At 34.4% G+C, this 22409-nt stretch overlaps 1 protein-coding gene across 1 annotated transcript in view; it reads left to right on the top strand.

Moving 5' to 3' along the window:
* The window catches only part of LOC124363745 (teneurin-3-like), an 807778-nt gene that overhangs the window by 263012 nt on the left and 522357 nt on the right, over positions 1-22409 (top strand). The window contains exon 5 of the mRNA XM_046819007.1: positions 1934-2005. Within this exon, the coding sequence (XP_046674963.1) occupies positions 1934-2005 (72 nt within the window). The remainder of the gene's footprint in view (positions 1-1933; positions 2006-22409) is intronic.

Raw genomic sequence — 22409 nt, 5'->3', positions numbered from 1 at the left:
AATTGTGGAGCCTGATACATAAAATATCTTTATCTTTTGTGAGTGGCATGAAACTAGTATTGAGTTTAATTGCTTAAATTTTAATCTACCACTGATTTCAGCGAATGTTTATATTTTAAACGCACGTTGTATTCTAATTATTTTATAATAAGGAATAGTGTCATATGGATAAAGAGAGATTAATATATTTATATTTTACAATGTTAGTAAAAGTAAATCAAAGTTGTATAAGTAACAATTATACTTGTGTTTACTAACTCTGGTATCAATGAGATGGTCCCAATCCTCTAAAAAGTGTTATCTTCAGCTTCTTAACCCCTTAGTGATAGCCATCAATTTTACCCCTCTCAGAGACTAATTCTCCTGGAAACCTCCTACCCACTATGGTCACTTTTCGTATTTATTCTGACCGTAGTGGTGTCCACTAAATCTTCCTGGCTAACCTAACCTTTTGATTGAATTTCAACTGAATCTCTTCATGAACTGAAACCCTTTATCTCTTGATCAACTTAGTTGTTGGGATCATTTAACCACAAGATCGATTTAACATTTTAATTAGATTTCCCAAGTGAAGTTATTTGGTGAATTCAACCCTTTGAACAATTTATCCCTCTGGTCATTTTAATGTTCTGGCAATCACTTAAGCTTAACGTAACCCTTCAGCCTACATTACTCACATGTTAATTTCACGCCTACGTCAATTTTACGCCTTGATTCAGCTAATACCGCACTGGGGAGCTTGGGGACGGATACCCCAATAAGCCAGGAGGACTACAAACGTGTGCAGGGGTATTTAAACGTGCACTAGGGTTACTTAAACGTACGCAAGGAATATATAAACGTACGCTATGAGTGTTTAAACTTATACTAGGGGTACCTAAAAATGCTTAAGGGTATTTAAACGGGGCATAATGACCCTTCTGCCTTCAACAGATATCGTACTGGATAACTGTGCTCCTTCTGCCTTCAACAGATATCGTACTGGATAACTGTGCTCCTTCTGCCTTCAACAGATATCGTACTGCATAATTGTGCTCCTTCTGCCTTCAACAGATATCGTACTGGATAACTGTGCTCCTTCTGCCTTCAACAGATATCGTACTGGATAACTGTGCTCCTTCTGCCTTCAACGGATATTGTACTGGATAACTGTGCTCCTTCTGCCTTCAACGGATATCGTACTGGATAACGGTGCTCCTTCTGCCTTCAACGGATATCGTACTAGATGGTAGGAATATCAGACGTTTAAAATGAGATAATATGACTTTTCAGTACCTCCCACAACTGTTATTGATTTTATTGAAACTGCTTATGGAAATCTCTGCTTAGAGTCGTATAAGAAAGTTCTCTATGAGTTTCAACCAAGGTCTTCAAGATTAGAGTTCTTGATGAAAATTAAAGGAAAAGTAAGAAGATATAATTTTCGTAACAGATAAGTCTAGTTACTGGTAATAAATAAACTTGTAGATCTTGATATTTAGATGAGAAGTAACATTATATACGTGTTATGACGTTTATCCCATAAGTTCTCATGTAAAGTTCAGCATCCCTGGCTTGAAGAAGGAGCGTTGTAGCTACTGGATGCTTAATCAATGATATGTTCGATGATGTGAAGAATTTATTGGGGATGATCATTATTTTGGAATCTAGGTCATAATTTTATCTGGAGACTCCTCCCATGGACTCATAGGAGTATCAGCCCTTTCCCCTTGGTCTAAGTGTGATGCAGACATAAACATGTCTAATCGTAGTGTTTACTTCTGTCATATTAGACGTATCAAGTGGGGCCACATGAGTAAACCATAATAATGAGCCATAGTTCATTTATTGAGGTAGTAGTTATATTTGTACGCTTGGATTGTGAATTCATCTGTAGATTAATATGTTAAATTTATACTATTACATTGTTTTCAATCGTTCGCTTTTGTTCCAGTGAGCTACGAGGATTGCCCGTTACCTGAGGAAATGAAACAGGACAAGCCGCGAAAGGAATACGTAAACAAAGGTAATAATTAATTAAGTTTACGCTAATAATGAAGAAGAGCATTATTTTAATGATAACGTAGTCTATAATGAATGAATACTCTACATTAGCTATAACTTAGCTATGTTTGGAAGGGTTGTTTCATTTTAAATGTTGAGTAAACCTTCCTTTTATTGCAACGTCTGGTATTGATGCTGTTTCAGGCTTGACTCCTGGAATTTTGAGTCATGTTCGTCTGAAGGTACCCAAAGAAAGTCGGCGACGAAGAAGCTCAAACTAAGCTAACATTGTTTCCACAATCAGATACATACATAAATAGGTGAAGTGGCAGTGAATAATGAATGCCAGATACCAGACGCTGCAATAAAAGGAAGGTGAACTGGAGCTAAACTCAACATTTAAACTTCATTAACCATCGTAACTTTTATTACTGTAAGTAGATTCTGTAACTTTTGCGTTTATGCAGATTCCGGATCGTATGTATGTTCAATGGTGAAATCTCTATTACGCTTCATCTTTATCAAAACGCAAAAGATGAAAATATTTGAACCTAATTTATAACTAGATTTTTAACGATTTATTTGCAAAATGTTCATCATTAAACTAAGAAACATGTTCTCCGGCTACTATTTTTGACCTCAGCTAGTATTTATATGAGCACAATCGTTTAAGAGTGGGTGCACTCCGTTTTTTTTTGTTAAGATATATAAAACTACCCATTATTTTATCAAATTGAATAATAACGATATTTTTCTAAAATATTATTCATATTTTAAAATTCAGCATTTAAAATTTTATTTATCGATGAATCTCCTTGAATGCTTGACATAATACCATCAATGTACTTCTATGTTAATATTATTATTACTGAAAGGTTTTATCCTTATTTCAAAATACTGTTTAAAACTGGACACACTGATAAAACTCCTTGACGCATAATCACAAGTATATTTTTACCTAGCTTACATTTACCAAATATTTTAGTCCATGAAATTTGTTCTATTTTTAATCCTAAAAAAAACACAGTGTATTAATTCTGTTTAGTATTTTCTTGTCAAGTTAATCGCCATTAGCATCTATATAGGAGTAATGAAATCAAGAATTAACACTTTTAGTCATGTTAAACATGAACATGGAATACGAAATACGATTTACATACTCAAATTGTAAAAGTATTTTACAAAGCAGCAGTTTTGACTATGAAGCAATATTTTACAAATTACTCCAGAACATCCATTGGCAAAAAAGCTCAATAAAATAGTTTATCTTTTGGATTATGCCATTTTAATAACGTTTATTACATTTACTAGTTTTGTTTAAATATTTTTAACAGAAAAGCCGGTCTCATTTTAAGCCTTATTTTGTCTGTCCTCATGGGTCAATAGCCTGTGCGAGGATCTTATAAAACAGAATAAGGGGGAGAGTCGATACAGTACAAGGTCGATGGTACTGATAAATAGTGCAACGGTCACAGATAGGTTGCTCTATCTCTAACTCAGACCCAAAGTCCAACCACTTGGCAATCGGTACTACCTTTTTTACATTTATTTTTAAGTTTAAAAACATTAATTACCTAGAAGTAAAAAATGTCTCATTTTGCAAACCCCATAAGGTTGTTACGACCGGTATCCTGCCTGACTTTAGCACCTAACAAATAACAGATAATTTGGCGCAATGTCGGCAAAATTGTCTCACACACGATATCGCATACTGGAATTTCTGTCACTTTGCTGACAAGAGTTCTGTGTAGCGTATTGCGCCGCTTCGAATGAGGAAATGCAATTCCCCCGCCCAGCACACTTCCGCAGCAGGCTCGCTCCGACATGAGGCGCAATAACTCTTCTTTTGTTAAGCATTATGGGAAGGGGGAAACTGAATTTCTTACAAATGTAATATTGAATGGATTGATTCCTGAAATATGACTTGCAGAATTACCTACCGTGTTCTCCCCTTTATGAGCGACTCGGCTTCTTTAGGGCGCTCTTTATTCATGACTCAATAGCGGGCAATAGTCCCCAGACCCGGTCCGCCCGCTCCGGAGTCACAGCTCTGTTTATTGGATTTAAACTGCTTTACCGTCGATATTTTATCAGCGACATCGCGCCGTCGTGTTTTGGTACGATCAGAGAAAGATGGGTCCGATTATTAATAATAATTTCTTTATGAAATTTTGTTTAATATTTTTAAAAAGTTTTATTTTGTTATACAATTAACAATTTACACGTAACACAATATGTATGTAACACAATGTAAGATATCTAGTACTTCGAATAAACGAAACACTATTGATTCTCTTCATAAATAACACACCTATAAACACCTATAAACCTAAGAACACCATATTCCTTGTCTGTCCTAATTTGTTATTGACGATGCAATGTTTTAAAGGGTAACAGGATTTGGAACATTTGCCATCGTTATGAGTAACACAACGTTTAGAGGGTTTGAATCTATACTCTTTGTCAGGTGGCAGGAGGAATTAATCGATACAAAAATAAAGAACTGAAAAACGGGAAAGAAAAGGGTTAAAACATGCCCAAAAGCTGCTTGGAGTCCAGTCTAGGCGTTGTTAATGCACAGAATACGAGTTCCGAGCACATGTGACGAGTACGAGAATCACAATCACATATCACACCACCACGTGCGAAAGTGGGATAATTAAGAATTAATACCTTCCCCCACCAATCCTCGAAACGTTGTCATACCTTTTTGTAATGGTGGAAAACGCCATATTGTCATAGTATTGGCTTTAATATGTTTATTGTACAAAGTATTGTATGCTGCAGATCTTACTTTCTCTGAGGCGTTTTTATTCATAATGATGTTATTCTTAGCTGTATAAATAAAGGAAATTAGTCCGTTTATTCATAGGCCAAATTGCCAGAGCCATGTATACTCTTTATGAAATATTATTAATGAAATAGGCAAGTGAAGTTCCCGATAAAGAAACAGATTGTAAAGAAAATTAGCAGCGCTTCTTTTGGTGGGGTTAAAATGCGATGGTATTGAAAGGGTAAAAAATACAAAATGACGAATTTTGGCATGTATAATAACGACTAACGTTACATTAGCGTTGCTTGACAATAAAAAGAAAATGGTATATTAAGTGGTGACTTATTTTTTAAATATCGTTGGACGTTACTTATATAAGTAGTATTGTCAAAAAGGATGATAAAGCTCGCGGTTCTCATTAAGTTCAGATTAGTTCTCATTTCCGTGTTTCAGAGCTACCTCGTCTCATGAACACTTCAATGTTACATCTATACAGTCCTTTTTGAGTTTTATCTCAGAAACATATAAAAACTGCTAGGAAAAAGTTAATTTTAAGTTAAAGAAAAAAAGTTTACAACATAATATTTCGAGAATTAGGTTATCTTTTTGTTATTTTGCATGGAATTTCGTTTTGTAGATTTTGTTCCTCGCGGCTGGTTTTAAACGTGTCAAGGTCAAAACAAAATATTTGGAAAAGTTTCACCATGTGATATTTTAACTCCTTGGCTACTGAAACCTTTCGATTGTTACCAAACCTATCGCGGTTCGCATTCTATTCCTTTCTAAACATTGATTCTCGTACCGACCTGTTCTTCTACAATTCAAATTAGCTCGCACTAAATAGAAAATAATAATCTGTTAAATTTTGGTAATTTAGTGATTAAAGCGAAAATCTATACTTAAAATTTCAGAATCATCGCCAGATTTTTAATCTAACTATTTAACATGTGTTTGATTCCTTTCTGATTTTTGTTTATACCAAAACGTTAGCTATATAAAAATAGGTATACATAACAAATCTAGCCAATGTAGTTGTATCTGTTACAGCTTGATATAGATTATGTATTTGAATCATATAGAAAGTTCTGTTTACTATAAGTGGGTTTAATGCACTGTTTGAGGTGAGAAATAATCGCCACAATAGCTCTCAAGGGGAACACTGAACTCAACTATATCAACTCTCGGGCGATTTAATGACGTGTAAACGTACGTCATATTTTACACGCCTCTTCAGGCAGCTTGTCTCTCACCTTTGTGTATATTTCTCTGACACAAACGGCATTGGATACTTGCATATATATATATATATATATATATATATATATATATATATATATATATATATATATATATATATTATTCTAACATCAAGATAGCCCTATAATGTGGAGTTCATAACATAATATATATATATATGGTGGTCTTTGAAAATCCTGTATTTTCAATATGTATTCGGCCATGGCGGTTCAAGACCACATTGAATGTCTTCAGATTCCATCGTTTGAAAGATCATTTTTAAGCATCCATTAAATCTTTGTGACTCATAGGAATAAATCTGAATCTCTAAACATCGTTCAAGAAAAGGCCATAAGACAAACTACAAAAGGGAAAATCACAAAAAATCTTTTATTTCCTTGCAACAAGTCCTGAAGGTTGGGTTGTCTAACTGAATTAATTATCTGACATTTATGATGGAGGTGTTAGGATATTAATTAGGGGAAATCCATGTAACCTCCTTTATAATGGCACTTTCTACGAGACTGGAAATCCCAGGCCTTCATCATAGGTGGCATGAAAACTTTGTATTTGAAGTTACGGCTATCGATGGAAGTCGCCCACCTAAAACCTTTTCCTCCTAGCTGTACCAAATTGTCTTTGAGGTCTACCAATCTTGGAAAAATTTGGAGTTCTTGCATGTATGATAATTCTAAAAGAAGCCCTTAAGGTCAGTAAAGATTATTGAAAGAAGTCTTTTTTTTGGAGTTTTATCCAATCTCACTGTGTCAGGAGTGGATACTTGTAATTAGCACATATTACATAGCTTTATCAAAAACTTTTGTCTTGAATACTAGGTAGTTCAAACCGTCAAAAGGGTTCACATTATGATATAAGATTACCCTGGATATTTTTTGGATGTTTCCACTATATCTTAAAATTATGTAACCGGCTGTAGTCGCAGGCCTAATATACCTAAGGAGGAGTCATACCCGATCTGAGTATGACGAAAAAATGAATTTTACTCAACGGTCACTATTAACCCGCCTCAATTAAATTAATTTTGTGTGTATGATTTTACTCTTGAAGAAAATAAAATATAACAACATAAACGGAGGTTTCTAATAAATAATTACTAAACAAAAGTTTTTTTTTAATTAACACCAATCTTAATTAGCATAATATTTAAACAACCAGAACCAATTCTGGCCTAAAAGACATTATTACGACTCGTGAAATCAATAAATAAGAACCGTTATATTTAAAACATGCCGAGCTCACTGTATAAATCAATTCGTCCTGGAGACAGCATTACGTATGCATGTCCCATCATTAGCATCTATGTGATCAATAGTCTCGCATGCCGCGTCTACTACTGTGATGAGGGAATCCAATTCTCCGCTTGTAAGTGAACTTCCGTTCATGTTTTCAGTCCCAACAGCTCTTCCTTTGTGGATTACAATGTAATCAAGAATGTCTTGTCGATAAGAAATAGGGAAGTTCTTTAACATTGTAACATAGTATCAAGAAAAGTGTGTTTACTTAAATAAAAAAAAAAAAAAAAAAAAAAAAAAAAAAAAACCGCAATAACAGGTATCAGGTATGTTGGATTTACTGCTCCTTAAACATTGCAGCAACCTATTAATTTATTTTAAAATCCTGATTTTAGTATTTTTAGATAATTATATGCATGTGTGCAGTGGACTAAATCGAAAAACGTAGAGCCCTTTAATGATACACATGTGTATAAGACAAAGCATATGAATATTGTCTATATATTATAGACACGGCATTTAAAAAGGAATTGTTCAACAGTAATGGTTGTATATCTGAAAATAGTCATTTATCAAATTTTATACGTAAAACCTGCAGCTTAAACCAATAACCACGTTATGAAATCAATCGTGTTCTTTTATTGACAATTTCAATGACAGATTTCGCTCAGAAGTTTCATTCACGATTTCACGTCTGTAGCTCAATTTGTTCTCAAGATTTCCTACAAAGGAGAGACATATTGTCAAGCGAACATTTAGAACAGGAATTTGAGAGATTTGAATAACAGTAAAATATCAATCGCAGGTCAATCCTTCTCGAAATATCCTATGAAAATGGCGAAGCCAATTTCATTAACCCTTTACATAACATGTATCAATTATAAACATAACCCTAACCGTGGATAATCACCAAAAAAGAGTTAAAATCGTACTGTCCAAACTAGGCATAATTGGGTCTCCAGAACGCTCAAATATCCTGCGAATGGCGCAGTGTAGCGTGTACAGTACGTCGGTTATCGCAATATAACCGACTCAAGCAACGTCAAACATGGCTGCTGCTTGGATGAGTGACCGCTGAGCGATCCTGTCTTAGCAAGCGGCCAGCCTTGCCCGGCCGTTGGTGGTGGTTCGGAAGTCACCTTTAAGCCGTTAGTACCCAGTTTAAGTGCTAGAGAGGTCTTCTTAGTCTTAAATTTGCCTCATAAAAAAGGCGTTCTTTAGTTTTTCTTATTACTTTTATCTTACACCGTTCCTGAGGTAGGTGCCATTCACTAATACTATTGTTACTAAAGTGTGTTACTAAAGTATTGTTACTACTACAGTTACTAATAGTATTGTATTACTCAGATGTCCGTGATCGCGTATCACCTGTCACTTTTTATCTTTAGTTCATTTTGTAATAATTAGTTTCTGATCTTGCGTATGTAAAAATGAAAATTTCATGCTAAATTATAAGCTTGCTTCGTTCTTCAAATATCTCCAAATGTATAGGCTTCACTAACGCTCAGCCATTTACGGAAGAACGTGCACCATTATCGAGCTCGATCTCTTGTAAAATTAAAAGTTCATGCACCATTTGATGTTTATAGCACAGTTCATTCATTAAGTATTCTTCGAACGGGCTAAGAGAAGAGAAGTTTTTATAGCCTCCTTAATGACACGATCACAAACGCTTAGCTAATTAAGGTTTTGAAAATTACCGTACAATAAGTAGGGATTCAGATTATTAGAAATTGTTGTATCATTTTATCGAAACATACGTGTAATTCTGAAGTATTGCCTCAAAGAGTTTATCAACCCATGCATCTGCTATGCATGCTTGATTCAGTCATCTTTTATAACTTTATAATACGGAGCTATAATCGTCTCCCTAAAGCAGTTATACTTCTCTTGTGCTCAAGGAACGGATCCATAACGCCCAGGCTAGCACCTAATAGACTGTGAGGGCAGGGTTCAGCACCTATCAAAGTCTTTATTAGTTAACACCCAACTTTCCATGCAAAATTTGTGCTGTGAAATCCCTTAGCTTAGGTATTAAAACACAAACTCAAATTTTGACGATCATCCACTCCTTTAAATCTATCGTTAATGTATAATTTAATTTACGTTTATGACTTTTAAAATATAACAACTGGAAAACAATAAAGTATGTACCTCTAATGATATTTTGCCTCTAAATATATTTAGAGGTAAAATATATTTCTTGTCTTTTGGAGACAAGAAATTAAAATATTAATTTGCTAAGGAATTCTTTCTCATATTGCTAAACAGTTATAGTTGTTAAACTATTTATCATTATTGATGGACCTGTAAAATGTAAAGAAATGGTGGAATCCTATAAACTAATGCATATTAATATTCACAATAATTGCTGGATATGCGTAAATAATTTTATAATTATATTTATAAACTTTAAACTTGAGCGAATTAAGATGAACTTGAGTAAAACAATGTTTATTTCTGTTTATACACCTGGGTGTATTCCGCCCTGGGTACCCCGGCTCACCCCTTTAATAGAAGTAATAGTTTAGGGTTTTTAAACAGTGTAAAATTACTGAGGGGGGCCCAAAAACCTTTCACAGAAGCAACTGGATCTTTCCCTCTTGCGAAAGACAGCAATCTGAATTCCGTTTATCAAGTCTAGTCTAAAATCTAGAATCTGCATCTATTACGTTCTGACATAAAACACCGTACCTAAGAAGATTACCGCAAGATTCGAAATGTTACCCTCACGTTTAGGCCATTGCATAGATTCTGATATAAAATTAGACGAATTTCCTGAACTTACAATATTCATTATATTCGGTAGGCATTTTATCAACGAAAGGCTCCAATCCTTCCTTTTTTTTCTTACTTCCGTTAAAAAAAGGCCGATTCTTTTTAAGCCTTACTCTGCCCGTCCTCATGAGCTACTGATCTGAGTAAAAACGAGAGTCTATTCAGTAAAAGGTCTGCGATACTAATAAAAAACGCTACAGTCACTTGCAGGGTTTGAACCTGCGCCATCTCTAACTCAGAGCCAAAGTCCAACATGTTAGACTCTTCTGTATATCTCTTTATATATCTCTGTAGAAGTCCAAAACATTGATAGAAACAAATTTCCTGTTAACCCCCCTCAAAACTATGTGATTAAATTCCTAAAAATAATGTTTTAAGAAGTACAATTCTTAACATTGCAACATTTAACCAAAAATTATTCAAAAAACTGTATATTGCTAGTGGAGTTGTACATGAAAATACAGTGTTGCTCATAGACACAAGTACTGTATCCCGGTTGCCGGCAGAGACTGTACTTTGTACTTGCAATTGTGCACCTCCTCGCCACACGAAGCGCGGCACGACAATATTCAATTTGCAGTGAACTCCCAATAATGGACAAAGCGCTTTGTGTCTCCAGACCTCTTTGTCGGGTGAGTGACGTCAATTGGTGAGGTAAATGGATTAAGGGCTGTCATTATTGATTTTTGATGCAATTTCATGCTTGGGTTATTATAAAAACCAGTACAAAAATCCAAGCGCTGAAAAACTCTTCAATATTTTATAATGTACACTACTACTCAATTTTACTATGTAATAAATGTAAAACTTCGTGTTCGCTCCAGGGTCTGAAAGTTAACATATTCAATATTTCAGCTCGTCGGTGTTGTAAACAACAGTTCAGACCCCGGGCGACGATGTTACTCTTCAGTAATCGTGATCCTTCATTTTCTCTTGACCGTCAATTAAAAGGGTTTATGAAATCGAGTAATTTATATCTACTGACCTATTAGTGTTCTGTTTATACTATTGGAATCACTCATATTTATTGTTTTGCCAGAGAATAAGTAAGTACAACACCAGATGCAAATAATACTGCTATCAAGAAAGATTAAAGACACAAAACACAGGGCTGTCTCTAAAACGCTCAATGTTTCAAGAGGGCAAAAATGTCAATTGTCAAAACGTCCTTGATCTGGCTGTGAAAGCTTTTTAACTAATGGACGCGAGACAGGTGTATAAGCTATTAGAGTTGAAAATTACAAAGAAATAATGAAAAAATTTTATCTACAAATAATTTTTAATCTAAGAATAAGAGACAAAATGTAATGCCGGTCCGAGTGATGTACAAAAGACAGTTTAGTCCTTTTGGCTTGTAAGTGATACTGAAATAGTAACAAATAGATTATGTGAGTTATGATACATTAACAACTCATTCTTATAGTTTTAAATAGTGTAAACAATTTTCAATCGTACATATTTCCTCCTATTTCACGATACTTTTGTCATTAAACTATAGCTTACGAAAGGTGGGGGGGGGGCATAAAATTGTGTTCCAAGGAGCGGCAAAGTGGCCCACAGCCTACGAAACTCTTGGCTAAACGTATTTCTTTGATTCCTAAACTTAAAGTGGGTAGCACCTCATTAATTGGCTTAGCGTCCAGCGAAGCTTATCACTCGAAGGGGTGGAAAATAGACGAACTAAGATGTAGACTTTAAAATTTGCTGAAGCTTCTTCCTGTTTATATAAGCAACAATGAGTTTGATGGTGGTGCATTTTCACTCAATGGGATTTGGTCGTGAGTAGGCGAAAATATTTACGTTGGTCTTAATGGTAGCCATGATGGTGACGATAAAATCACAGATCAAGCAACCAAACTGGACAAAATCATATGAACTTTTAACATGTGATATAGTAACACATGTAGCGTAGCGTGACGAAGGTTATTACGCAACACGTAAAGGGGCGTACTTCACCTTGTTGTATTATAAAACATGATACCCACATCTTTTACATCGAAACTCTCAAACACATTTTAGGAGTAGCAAATCAGACGAGGAAACCTTCGAATGAGATGAACGAAAATAATTAATCAGGGAAGTAATTTAATTCACGGCAGAAGGGATACGGCAGAATTCCCGTTGCGCGGAGCCCTCAGACCACACTGAAAAGGAGGCGAATCCGAGACAGAAATAAATTGCAATTGTAAAAGAGAGAAGATTAAGAAACTCGATCGGTCCCGTTAATGAAGAAAGCTAACAGGGAATCTGCTGTTTGCGCGGGAGAGGAGCGAAGACCATGTGACAGTGATTGAAAGAATGGAGGGAACTGTTGTGATTGGCTGAGACAGCACAAGATGGCGGCCTACTGTTTGATGTAAACACTGACTGTCACTTGACTGAGGCCTTTCATTCGAGGTGATTGACTCAGGAAAAATTACACCAGGACGACTTCACTGGAGAAGTCCCGCTGAAAGTCCTCCGCATTGATTTTATGTAACGTTAAAAGCTTACTTATATAACGTTTCCACAGCAAAACCCGAGGTATGAAATTATTTTTCATAATAATTTACTTCGTAACAAAAAAAGCCATAAAAATAAATTAAATAAATTAACCAAAAAAGGTTAATTGCAATAATTATTTCGCTTCTCCTTTAGGATTAACATGCCGTCACGCAATTATCTTCAGTAATTGAAAAACATCAGATTTTCATTAGTGTTATAAGTTTTATTTTAAATACGTCATGACTTTATATTTTCCAATTTAATTACATTTGCTTGATTTTGTGAATGTTGTTGGATGGGCGTAAAGATTGTGTCATTCAAGAGTGTGTATACACTATGTGAACTAACATGTAGACATACACTTCATAGCAGATCCCATCACTACAAACTTTGCCGTTTTTAATATTAATTTACAGTTTAACCTTTACCAATCTATTTTGTCATTGGATCAAATGGCTATTTCCATTGAACTTAATATATGGTGTAAGTATATATCCATGTAAGTGTATGATCCGAGTCGTAAACTTACATATTCAATACATAATCCCAACTAAGCCTAAAGGGTACACCGTCAAACCCTAGGTATATAGGGTTTGTATTGCGAATCAGTATTGCATTAGGAGTACAAGATCTTCGTCCACACTGTACATTTTAGTTTATCTGTCGATCAAGGTATCGACATTATTGGCTAAGCGTTAGTGAGGTGTAACATTTAGGGGGTGGCCCCTAGTTCATATTTAGTTTAAATTCAACTGTCTATTCGTCACAAAACGTTACACATTATAGCAATGCTGTAGTAACAAGTGATATTGTCAAGTATTGTCAACTACGGTGGGAAGATAGCCAAAACTATAGAGAGGATGAAATATACTCAGGCATGATAAACCATCAAAATTACGTCTAGGTCTATGATTTTTGATAATGTGAGAATGGCATAGTGGGCTTTATTTAAGTTGTTTGAAAGTCTTCTCACGTGAGCTCCCCAGGTGATACTGTCCTCAATCTGGAGGCCGAGAAACTTTCCTATAGGAGTGGTGTTGAGCTGCAGTGGCTGGAGGTAGGAATCCTCCGCCCTAACGCTTCTTTGATAGTTGGAATGAAAATATATTGCGAATGTCTTTTCTGTATTTAGAAACAAGCCATTATTGCTGAACCACTCTTTCATTTTTGTAATTTCTGATGAAAGATGATGAAAGAGTTGCATCTTATTTGAATTCTTCATAAAGATGGTGGTATCATCAGCGTATGAAGAGTATAGTTGGATAGACATTTTGGAACGTCATTTACATAGCTCAGAAATAAAATTATATTATGTCTCCTTCTCCAAAGAATATCTCGATAACGAGTGTAGTTATACACTTCATGAACCTTGTTCATAGTCGAGTTTGATGATGGAGCATGTGCGTCCATGTGACTTTCCCAATCTATCCATAGCGAAACCTAGCACGCGACGCGTGGATTGCCGTACTCCTATCTCGTCAAATAAAGCAATTCCATGGAATGTAGCAACAATCTGTGAGAAAAATTGTTTGTTAGCGTTTATTATTCCTGGAATGCATAATTTTCCCTATTGCAGGAGTTAGCGTGTCAATACTGTGAATGAGATCATGTTTACGCAGGCCAGGTGCAGAGAACCGATTGTAACAAACAACGTTTGTGGGATCAGTCACAGTAATAATATCACAGCAATAACAGTCAGGTATTGGCAATGTGTTCATTAGTTTGGCGCGCTAATATCGTCTACTGACTACTGCATCAGTCTAACATATACTGACAGTCTTACTGACAGTCCGTTAGATTCAGGCCCATACTGGTTGTATTCCATAACAATAGAATGAGGAAAATGTCTTCAATGGAAATTTGGTTGAAGATCTTAATGATTTTTTCTAGAGCATTTAAATTTGGTAATTGTGAAGCTAGAGGTGAAGGTGTTTTATTCCCATTAAATACCGATATTACTTGCACTTAGACACTTTTTTCAAACAGCTAATTTAAAATTAAATATTTTTTTACAATGAGGAGACCGATACAGATACTTGCAATCATTTTGCAATGCGTAATACAATATTTTACTGTAACCTCAAATAAGGACCAAATTCAACGAAACTTTGAACTTATGTTCAATACAGGTCCTAGTTATTTTTAAAAATATGAACTAAAATCAAAGTGTTGTGTTTAAAAACTTTTCTTATAATTAAAATATTTTAAAAATAAAGAACAATGATTTAAATTTTTATTTAAAAATTAATTTATAATAAAAATAATGAAAATAGTTTATATTGTACTATGAGTACACACAAACTATAAATAATTGGATAATTCACATAGCACAATGGTTTATAAAACTATTTGAAAAACCAAAACTATTTTAATAAATTAAAATATTTTTCAATTAAATGTTTTAATTTTTTCCAAACAATTTTAAAAATAACTGGGACCTATATTTAGCATAACTTCAAAGTTTCATTGAATTTGGTCTTTATTTGAGGTTACAGTAAAATTTGTTACCACGCGTTGAAAAACGATTGCTACTAACTGTATTGGTCCCCTTAAAATACAATACACTAAAATGTGTTTCCCTCATAATGCATTGCAACAACAGAAACACCGCGCTTGAAAAAAGTATAAGTCCCTTTATACATCCGACGTCAAACTGGAAACATAAGTATGCAAAAAATCATAAAATTATGCACGAACTATTTTAAAGAGTAGGTCTACAGGCAATTGAGCTGGTCAGTCGCAAGGCCAGAGTACAATAGAGGCCGGAGTGCTACCCCACCACCAGTCTCTACGTCATACTATCCTCTCTTCCTTTGATTTAAAATTAAAATTAAACGCATACAATTGGTAGTATTGTTTGCAGGTAAAAGTATCATATACATTGTTAAAACATTGACCAATAATCTAAGCAAACCTAATTTACTAATTGGCCAGTAATCATTAAAAGTCAGACCAATTTAACAACATATTGCTACTGTAACAAGTATTATGTCATTATACACTAACACTAACTCATTTTTCGTCTTATACTTTCAGTTCCTTAACGAAAGCGAAAAGTCTTAGTAAATTAACCAATGTATATGAGAAAAAAGATATTTTATTTTACCAGATTAAGAAAGATATTTATGACACTTAACCGCTCGCTACTCCAGACCAAAATATACTTAAATCTTAAAAAATTATTGCGTCTTTGATTACGGAACGCCGTAAATTAAAAAAAAATGAAAACAATGGATTTAGACTATGTCCTTTCATAATCTTAATGATTCATTTTATCACTAACCAGAAAGCCCTGGTCGGTGTTTACGAGCATCACTTGGGCTTTTCGGACGGCTTTTATGTTACTTGGCCGTAAAATGTTAACTGCGCATAAATTAAAATGTTAGGAGATTCCTCTACGCACAAAACACTTAACACTTAGGACGTTTTGAACACTTTAAAAAATAGTAGTTACGTAATATCGTATTTTAAATATTACAAAATTGTTTATTTTAACTATAACAAACACTTATGTGTTTGTATACATTAAAGAAAATTAGGGATAGACAGGATACTCAATAAAATTGAAACACATTCCATATAAGCAACAAAAATTACGTTTTTACAGCAAACATAATATATATTATTCCTGTTTGAATAATAGCAGTGTGTGTTTTAGACACACTTTAATGCTGTTATATTATTTACTTTTATTTCTCTAAAATTAATTTACATAATTGTGTTGTGTTGTGTTGTGACGAACATGTGTGCTCATAATTTTACATTTTACACATCACGTTAATGTGTATAATTTTACGGGAATATTAAGAAAATGGAACCCACCAGGTTATCAAAGAAAATTACAGTTTTATGGAAACTTAAGTATGGCCAAAACGGAAACAGCTGAATGAACCGTTGCATTAAAAGAATGCAAACGCAGTAGGTAGCATATAACAGGAAAGTATAGGTAAAATACTGCGGGCTGCAGAGTTGATCAGAGGGAATCAGTCAAAAGAACTGGAAGAACTTGATCCGACAAAGAAAGGAAGCTATCCAGAAAGAATGAAGTGAGGTCACAAAGTTAGACTAAATTACTAGAATAACATTGACAGTACCTTATATAAAACTAGTATTTACCCGCCGCTTTACACGCAGTTTCGCAGTGAATTGTATTTCCGATGCCCATTTTAAGTTTGCGTTGTACGTACGATAAAAAATATATTAAAAACGTATATATATATATAAACACACACACTTACCGTTTGCTAAAACATACAATTTTTTACAAAAACTTTTAATTTTTTTAACTAATCTTAGATAAAGTCCGTGCTTAAAGCATTATTTAAAACATTTAAATAAGAAGGTTTTTACTACCAAGATAAGATTAAGCTTTCAAAACTATAAAGGTTTTGTTAATTTAACACATTTGTTAATTAAACATAGTATGTTTTTTTCTGTAATACATATGTTTCCACAGAACAGTTTATAACATTTTCCAGGATCTGACAATTAAATTATATAATTTGTATTATGTAATGCATTTATTATCGTATTTGTCTCAACTTAGAGACCAATTAACTAGCTCGAAATGATTTTTGAAATAGAAATAGGCCTATATATAAACCAGGGTCCCGAAGAATATCCATAAAAGAAAAAAGTAAAAAAGTAAAAAAGTAAAGCATGTCTTATTTTACCAGTCGAAGTTAGGGCTAAGAAGCCCTCTCTAACACTTAACCTGGGGACCAACGGCTTAAAGGTGACTTCCGAACCACCACCAATGGCCGGGCAGGCGGGCCGCTTGCAAGGACAGGATCGCTCAGCGGTCACCTGTCCAAGCAGCAGCCACGCTCGGCGTTGCTTGATCTGGTTATCTTGCGATAACCGCCGTACCCACTACACTGCGCCATTGGCACGGCATTTTTCTAAAAGAAAAATATATTATTAGAATGCTATATAATAGAAAAGATAATAGAAAGCGTATATGTACCACATGAAAAGAAGAAAAATTATTGTGATATATTTATAAACATTGTACCTTCCGTACAATATATATTGATGGTAATATCAATCAATGGCCTATAGAAAGGATATAAAAACATTATGACACGAATATTGAACGTTCTTCGTTAGCAAGAATTTGGCTGTATATTTCGTTCCTAAGAGGAATTCTAACGCACTAAACTATGCCGTTTGGTGTATTTTACTGTCTCTGTTTCTTTCTTTTTCATTCAAAGGATCACCGTATGAATGAACTGGAAGAATGTTAAATCATTTGTTAGTTAATCTTGTTGCTCACTAAATACAGTAATTGACACTATTCAACTGTGCGTCGCGACGCCCACCTCGCCGCCACCACCGCCGCCGCCGCCACCGCCCTGAAACCTGTACAGAGGTCATCAGAATTGTTTGTGACGCGGCGCCATTGTGAGCTGAATGTCACCTTAATGAGCTCTGTCACGTCCAATGAATTTGTGACCAGAAGTTACTTGAATGCGTATCACCCCCTATTCAATGTACTCGCTACTGTGCATACTTGTGCTGAATGTTTACTTCAAAGCAGGAAGCCAGTTCCTGTTACAGAATTTTCCAAATGAATTGAACAATGAAAGTTTTTAGTGAAAGGGCATGTGTTAGTTCAGGCATTTTTTAAATATCAGATATAGTCTCACGTTTATACATTACATCATGCAAACCAATTATTTATTCTGAGATCTTTATTGGTTTTTAAGTCAATATTTAGTACGTAATTAGCCGGTTTATGCTGAAAAATACCCCTGTAAAAGGATAAAACTTTTTATATAGCAATTACTAGCTACCACTAAAATTATCTTAAAACTTACAGAGAAACCACTGAATTGGTTGGGAAATCATGTTTATGTGAAAATAGTTTTCTATTACTTAATGACCCACATTATCGAAGTCCAAAGTGGATGAATAGTGCATGTGAATATTCTCTCTGCCCCATCTCGTAAAACATATATTTCATATTTTGTATCCGTAATTATTATTTTATCGGTGGTTATATCGTTCCTATCAAAATTTTAATGATTTTTTAACGTCATACTTGTAAATTGTGGTTTTTAGAGGTATATAACTTTAATTTTGCAGCACTTTTTTATCAGGAGGCCATTTTGTCAGCGGTCAGGGATTTATCATTAGTTGGGTTTGACATTTCAAAATGAATAGACTGACGCTTGAACACGCTCCAGAACTGTGCAAATTTATTTTGAAAATCACGGTTCTGTTCGAAATAAGCGTCGCGCACTAGGTCCATTTTACGGTGAACATGATCGTTGGTTCGTCCGAGAAATTAATCCGATTAACTATGGAACTTTTTCTCGTCACGATCACTCTAAATGATAATACGCATTCACAGAGAAGTCGTACAGTGCGTACAGAAGTCATTACTGCTGTAGAGCGTAGCGTACAGGAAGACGTGAATCTGTCTATCCGCCATCGTGCACGGGAATTGTATATGGGTCCATCCACTTTATGGGAGATTTTGTGGAAAGATCTTGGTTTGCGTGCTTTCAAAATCCAACTCGTGCAAGAATTTAAGCAAGTGCAACCTAGCAAGGCGTTCATTTGGTGAATGGGCCCAAACAATATTGCCGTTGATTCCGATTTTCATAAAAGAATTTGGTTTAGCGATGAAGTTTTTGGTTGAATGGATACGTCAATAAAAACTGCTTTATTTGGAGTGATGATAAATGATAATATAAATGAGTGTATGTTGAGACACCGGTCATCCAGAAAAAACCGACTGTTTGGTGTGTTTTATGAACTGTTGGAATAATTGATCCGTACTTTTTAAAAACGATGCTGGCTAGAAAATTAAAGTCAATGGTGATTGCTATAGAGCCATAATTACTGACTTAACAAATAAAAAACGAATCTGTGAATTTTCCAATTAGGTAAACTTACTAACATTATACGTCCATATTTATTTTGTGCACTAATAATAAAACTGTGAGAGAAGATGAAAAACTGATCAAAAACACTGGAGGTTAAATGAATATATCCTTAATTTTATGAGTTAAAGGTGTTTTAAAGTTTGTTTATGATGAAGTATTATTAGTAGTGTACCAAATTTTGAAGGGGATAAACTTTTTTGTTTTATTTCAATATAGGGGAAATTAAAAAAAAATAAAAGGCAATTGTGTGTCTGTTACATAAACATAACCAAAGAAACTAGTAGAAAATTCAGTAGAAACTACTACATATATATGTTATAATTTTCCATTAAAACGTTATTTGTATACGGGTTTTCAGTATTTTTAGCTTTTCTCATATTTAACTAGTGTTCTAAGTATGAACATTATAATCTGGAATCAGAGTTTTAAAAAGCCAAACATACGATGTTTCGTACGTACAACGAACATATTTAATACAATGGTAAATAATGTGTAATCACTACGAGGTAAACAGTGTTTCCACTGTACTGATAGTTTCATAGTCATGTTAAAGTTACGTAGCCCCGGGCTCTTGACTGATCAATCAGTCAGGGGTCAGTCGGTATCAAATATGCAAGCCGTGTTCTGCACCCCTCCCCCACCCACCCCCCGCGCGTCGTGTTGTTTGTACTCTATAATAATTGCACGTACAATGATTAGCTATCTAATGAGTGTCTGACGTACGCTGATGAATGGTGTTCTGTTCTAGTCACTGATTGTTTAAATGCAGCCAAACTCGACAACTGTGAACAAACACAAACAGTTTCATTGTGGCGTCACTGAAACATTTGATCTAAATGGTTGATTTGTTTGCAAGTTTTTTTTTTTGTAAAACAAGGGTTTTCTTATTAGAGAACTCATTTGTTGTATCGATTGAACTTTGTATTAAAACGCGACTAATAAAAGTATTTTAAAGTGAAATTCAATAACACTGTAATATAATCTACTCATCAATTTTTTTCTAATTCTGGTTTTATAACTAACTAGCTATTTCCCGCGGCTTCGCACGCTTTTCGTAAACTTTGCCTGTATATGAGCACTTCTGGTTCAAGTGAATTATGTTTCCAATGCCGATGTAGAGTTTGTCTTATTGCCACGACCAAGGAAATTTGTCAAATGTACTTTATTATAAAGTGGTCCAAACTCAAGCTTTAAGTTTAACCAGAAAGTTATTTTAAAGACAAATATACATAATAATTTAGCGCCTTCAAATAGTGTTTGGCTATTTAATATACGTAACTGTCTTGTAATTGCAGTTTATAATGTTCAGGCGCTTTGAAAACTTTTATCCATTGCAGCGCCTCCTGGTGGCGAGTTACACCAATGGGCATAGCATATAAACCTTCTACATGGAAAAATACACGTACATACAAATTTTCATAATGATCGGACAAATAGTTTACGATTCCATAAAGGACAAACACACAAACATTCATATATATATATATATATAGAATGAACACTTAAACGAATAAGAATTAAAATGTTAAAACTCTGTGTCGTTCTTAAAACTTTTTTTAAAACTGTATTACGAATATTTTGCATATACGCAAACGTTGGTTCTCTCTTGATTTATTTCTAAGGTGAATAATTAACTGAACTCATAACTGCAATCTAGGTTAAACTTTTTTTAAAATCAAACCATAGCGTTGTGACACGTATATGTCAGGAATTGCAACAGAAATTGTGTGTTAACTATATGCAATCTATCTTTTAAATATGCACTTCATAAAAACAAAACAAAAATTATTTAAATCTATTTAAAGAATACAGGTCACAATAGGTTTGCGCTGACCAACCAACCACTGAGAACTGACCATAGCCCAATAGTAAATGGCGAGCATCGCGGCAGCAGCAATATGTGGACAGTGTGCAAACGTAATTGAAAATGGACTGTGACAAGGTTTTGTTATCACTAAACTATGACAAATGTCTGTCAAAACCTTAGTCTTGAATGCTAAATTAATGTACTTCAATAATACACTACACTAAATATTAATGTATTATTAAAGTAAAATTGTACTCTTATGAAACGAAAAAAATGAAGTTTTGGAATGGTTGCATAATCAATAATTGTTTATTTCGGGAATTTATCCTGGTTGTGCTTACTATCAAACTCATCCAGAAATATTCATAAATCGAATGGTTTTAAATTGGCAAATCACGATTACCTCGAACTACCATTACACAGTAAGTAACAGGTTTTAAAGCAAACTGAATCTATTTGCAGAGTGTTATGCAACACAAAACACCTTTTAATCACCAATTTATGTACTACATGTCACGTTCACAATATGATAAATTTGCATCCAGATCCGATATTAATCTACTCGTGTTTGTGTGTATCGTGTGTTAGTGTAATGTGGTTGCCTTCGTACAAGTAATTACTGAATTGCTAATGTGATACTTTTGGCTGAGCATTAGCGAAGCGTATCACTCGCGGTGGAATGTGTCTTCTCTGTGAGGATATCTCGAGAATGAAAAGATAGAAAGTGGAAATTATGCAAAACTCTCCATACATACGCCAGATCAGCTTTGACAATGGTAAATGTCCGTCCGCTGTCCGTACTGCTGAACGTAGTATTATAAAGAAAGAAAGATGAATAAAATGGCTTACCTATTTTAGTCTATTTTTATGCACAATATCATTTTCTTACGTATTCTAAACTACCTATTTCTCTTTCTATACGTACTTCAAATTAAAAAACCACAGCCGATTACAAAGTTTACCCAAAATTTATATTTTAAATGCTTATAAACCGACGCGTCGGGGAGTGATATTTTGTATATTTTTCACCTTTACAAATGACTCAGTAACAAGTTATAATCTATCAATCAACAGATGTGAGCTCCTTAAAATAGGTAATAGAATTTACTGTTTCTCAGAACCCATTCAGCCAAACGCAATAATATTTTGCATGGACATTTTACATTATAAATTTCCATTAAACCCTTTAAGCGTCATGAAAA

Source organism: Homalodisca vitripennis, chromosome 5 (genome assembly GCF_021130785.1).
Source record: "Homalodisca vitripennis isolate AUS2020 chromosome 5, UT_GWSS_2.1, whole genome shotgun sequence".
Classification (NCBI taxonomy): Eukaryota; Metazoa; Arthropoda; class Insecta; order Hemiptera; family Cicadellidae; genus Homalodisca; species Homalodisca vitripennis.
Note: the sequence above shows the minus strand (reverse complement) of the source record. Positions and strands in the feature narration are given on the sequence as shown.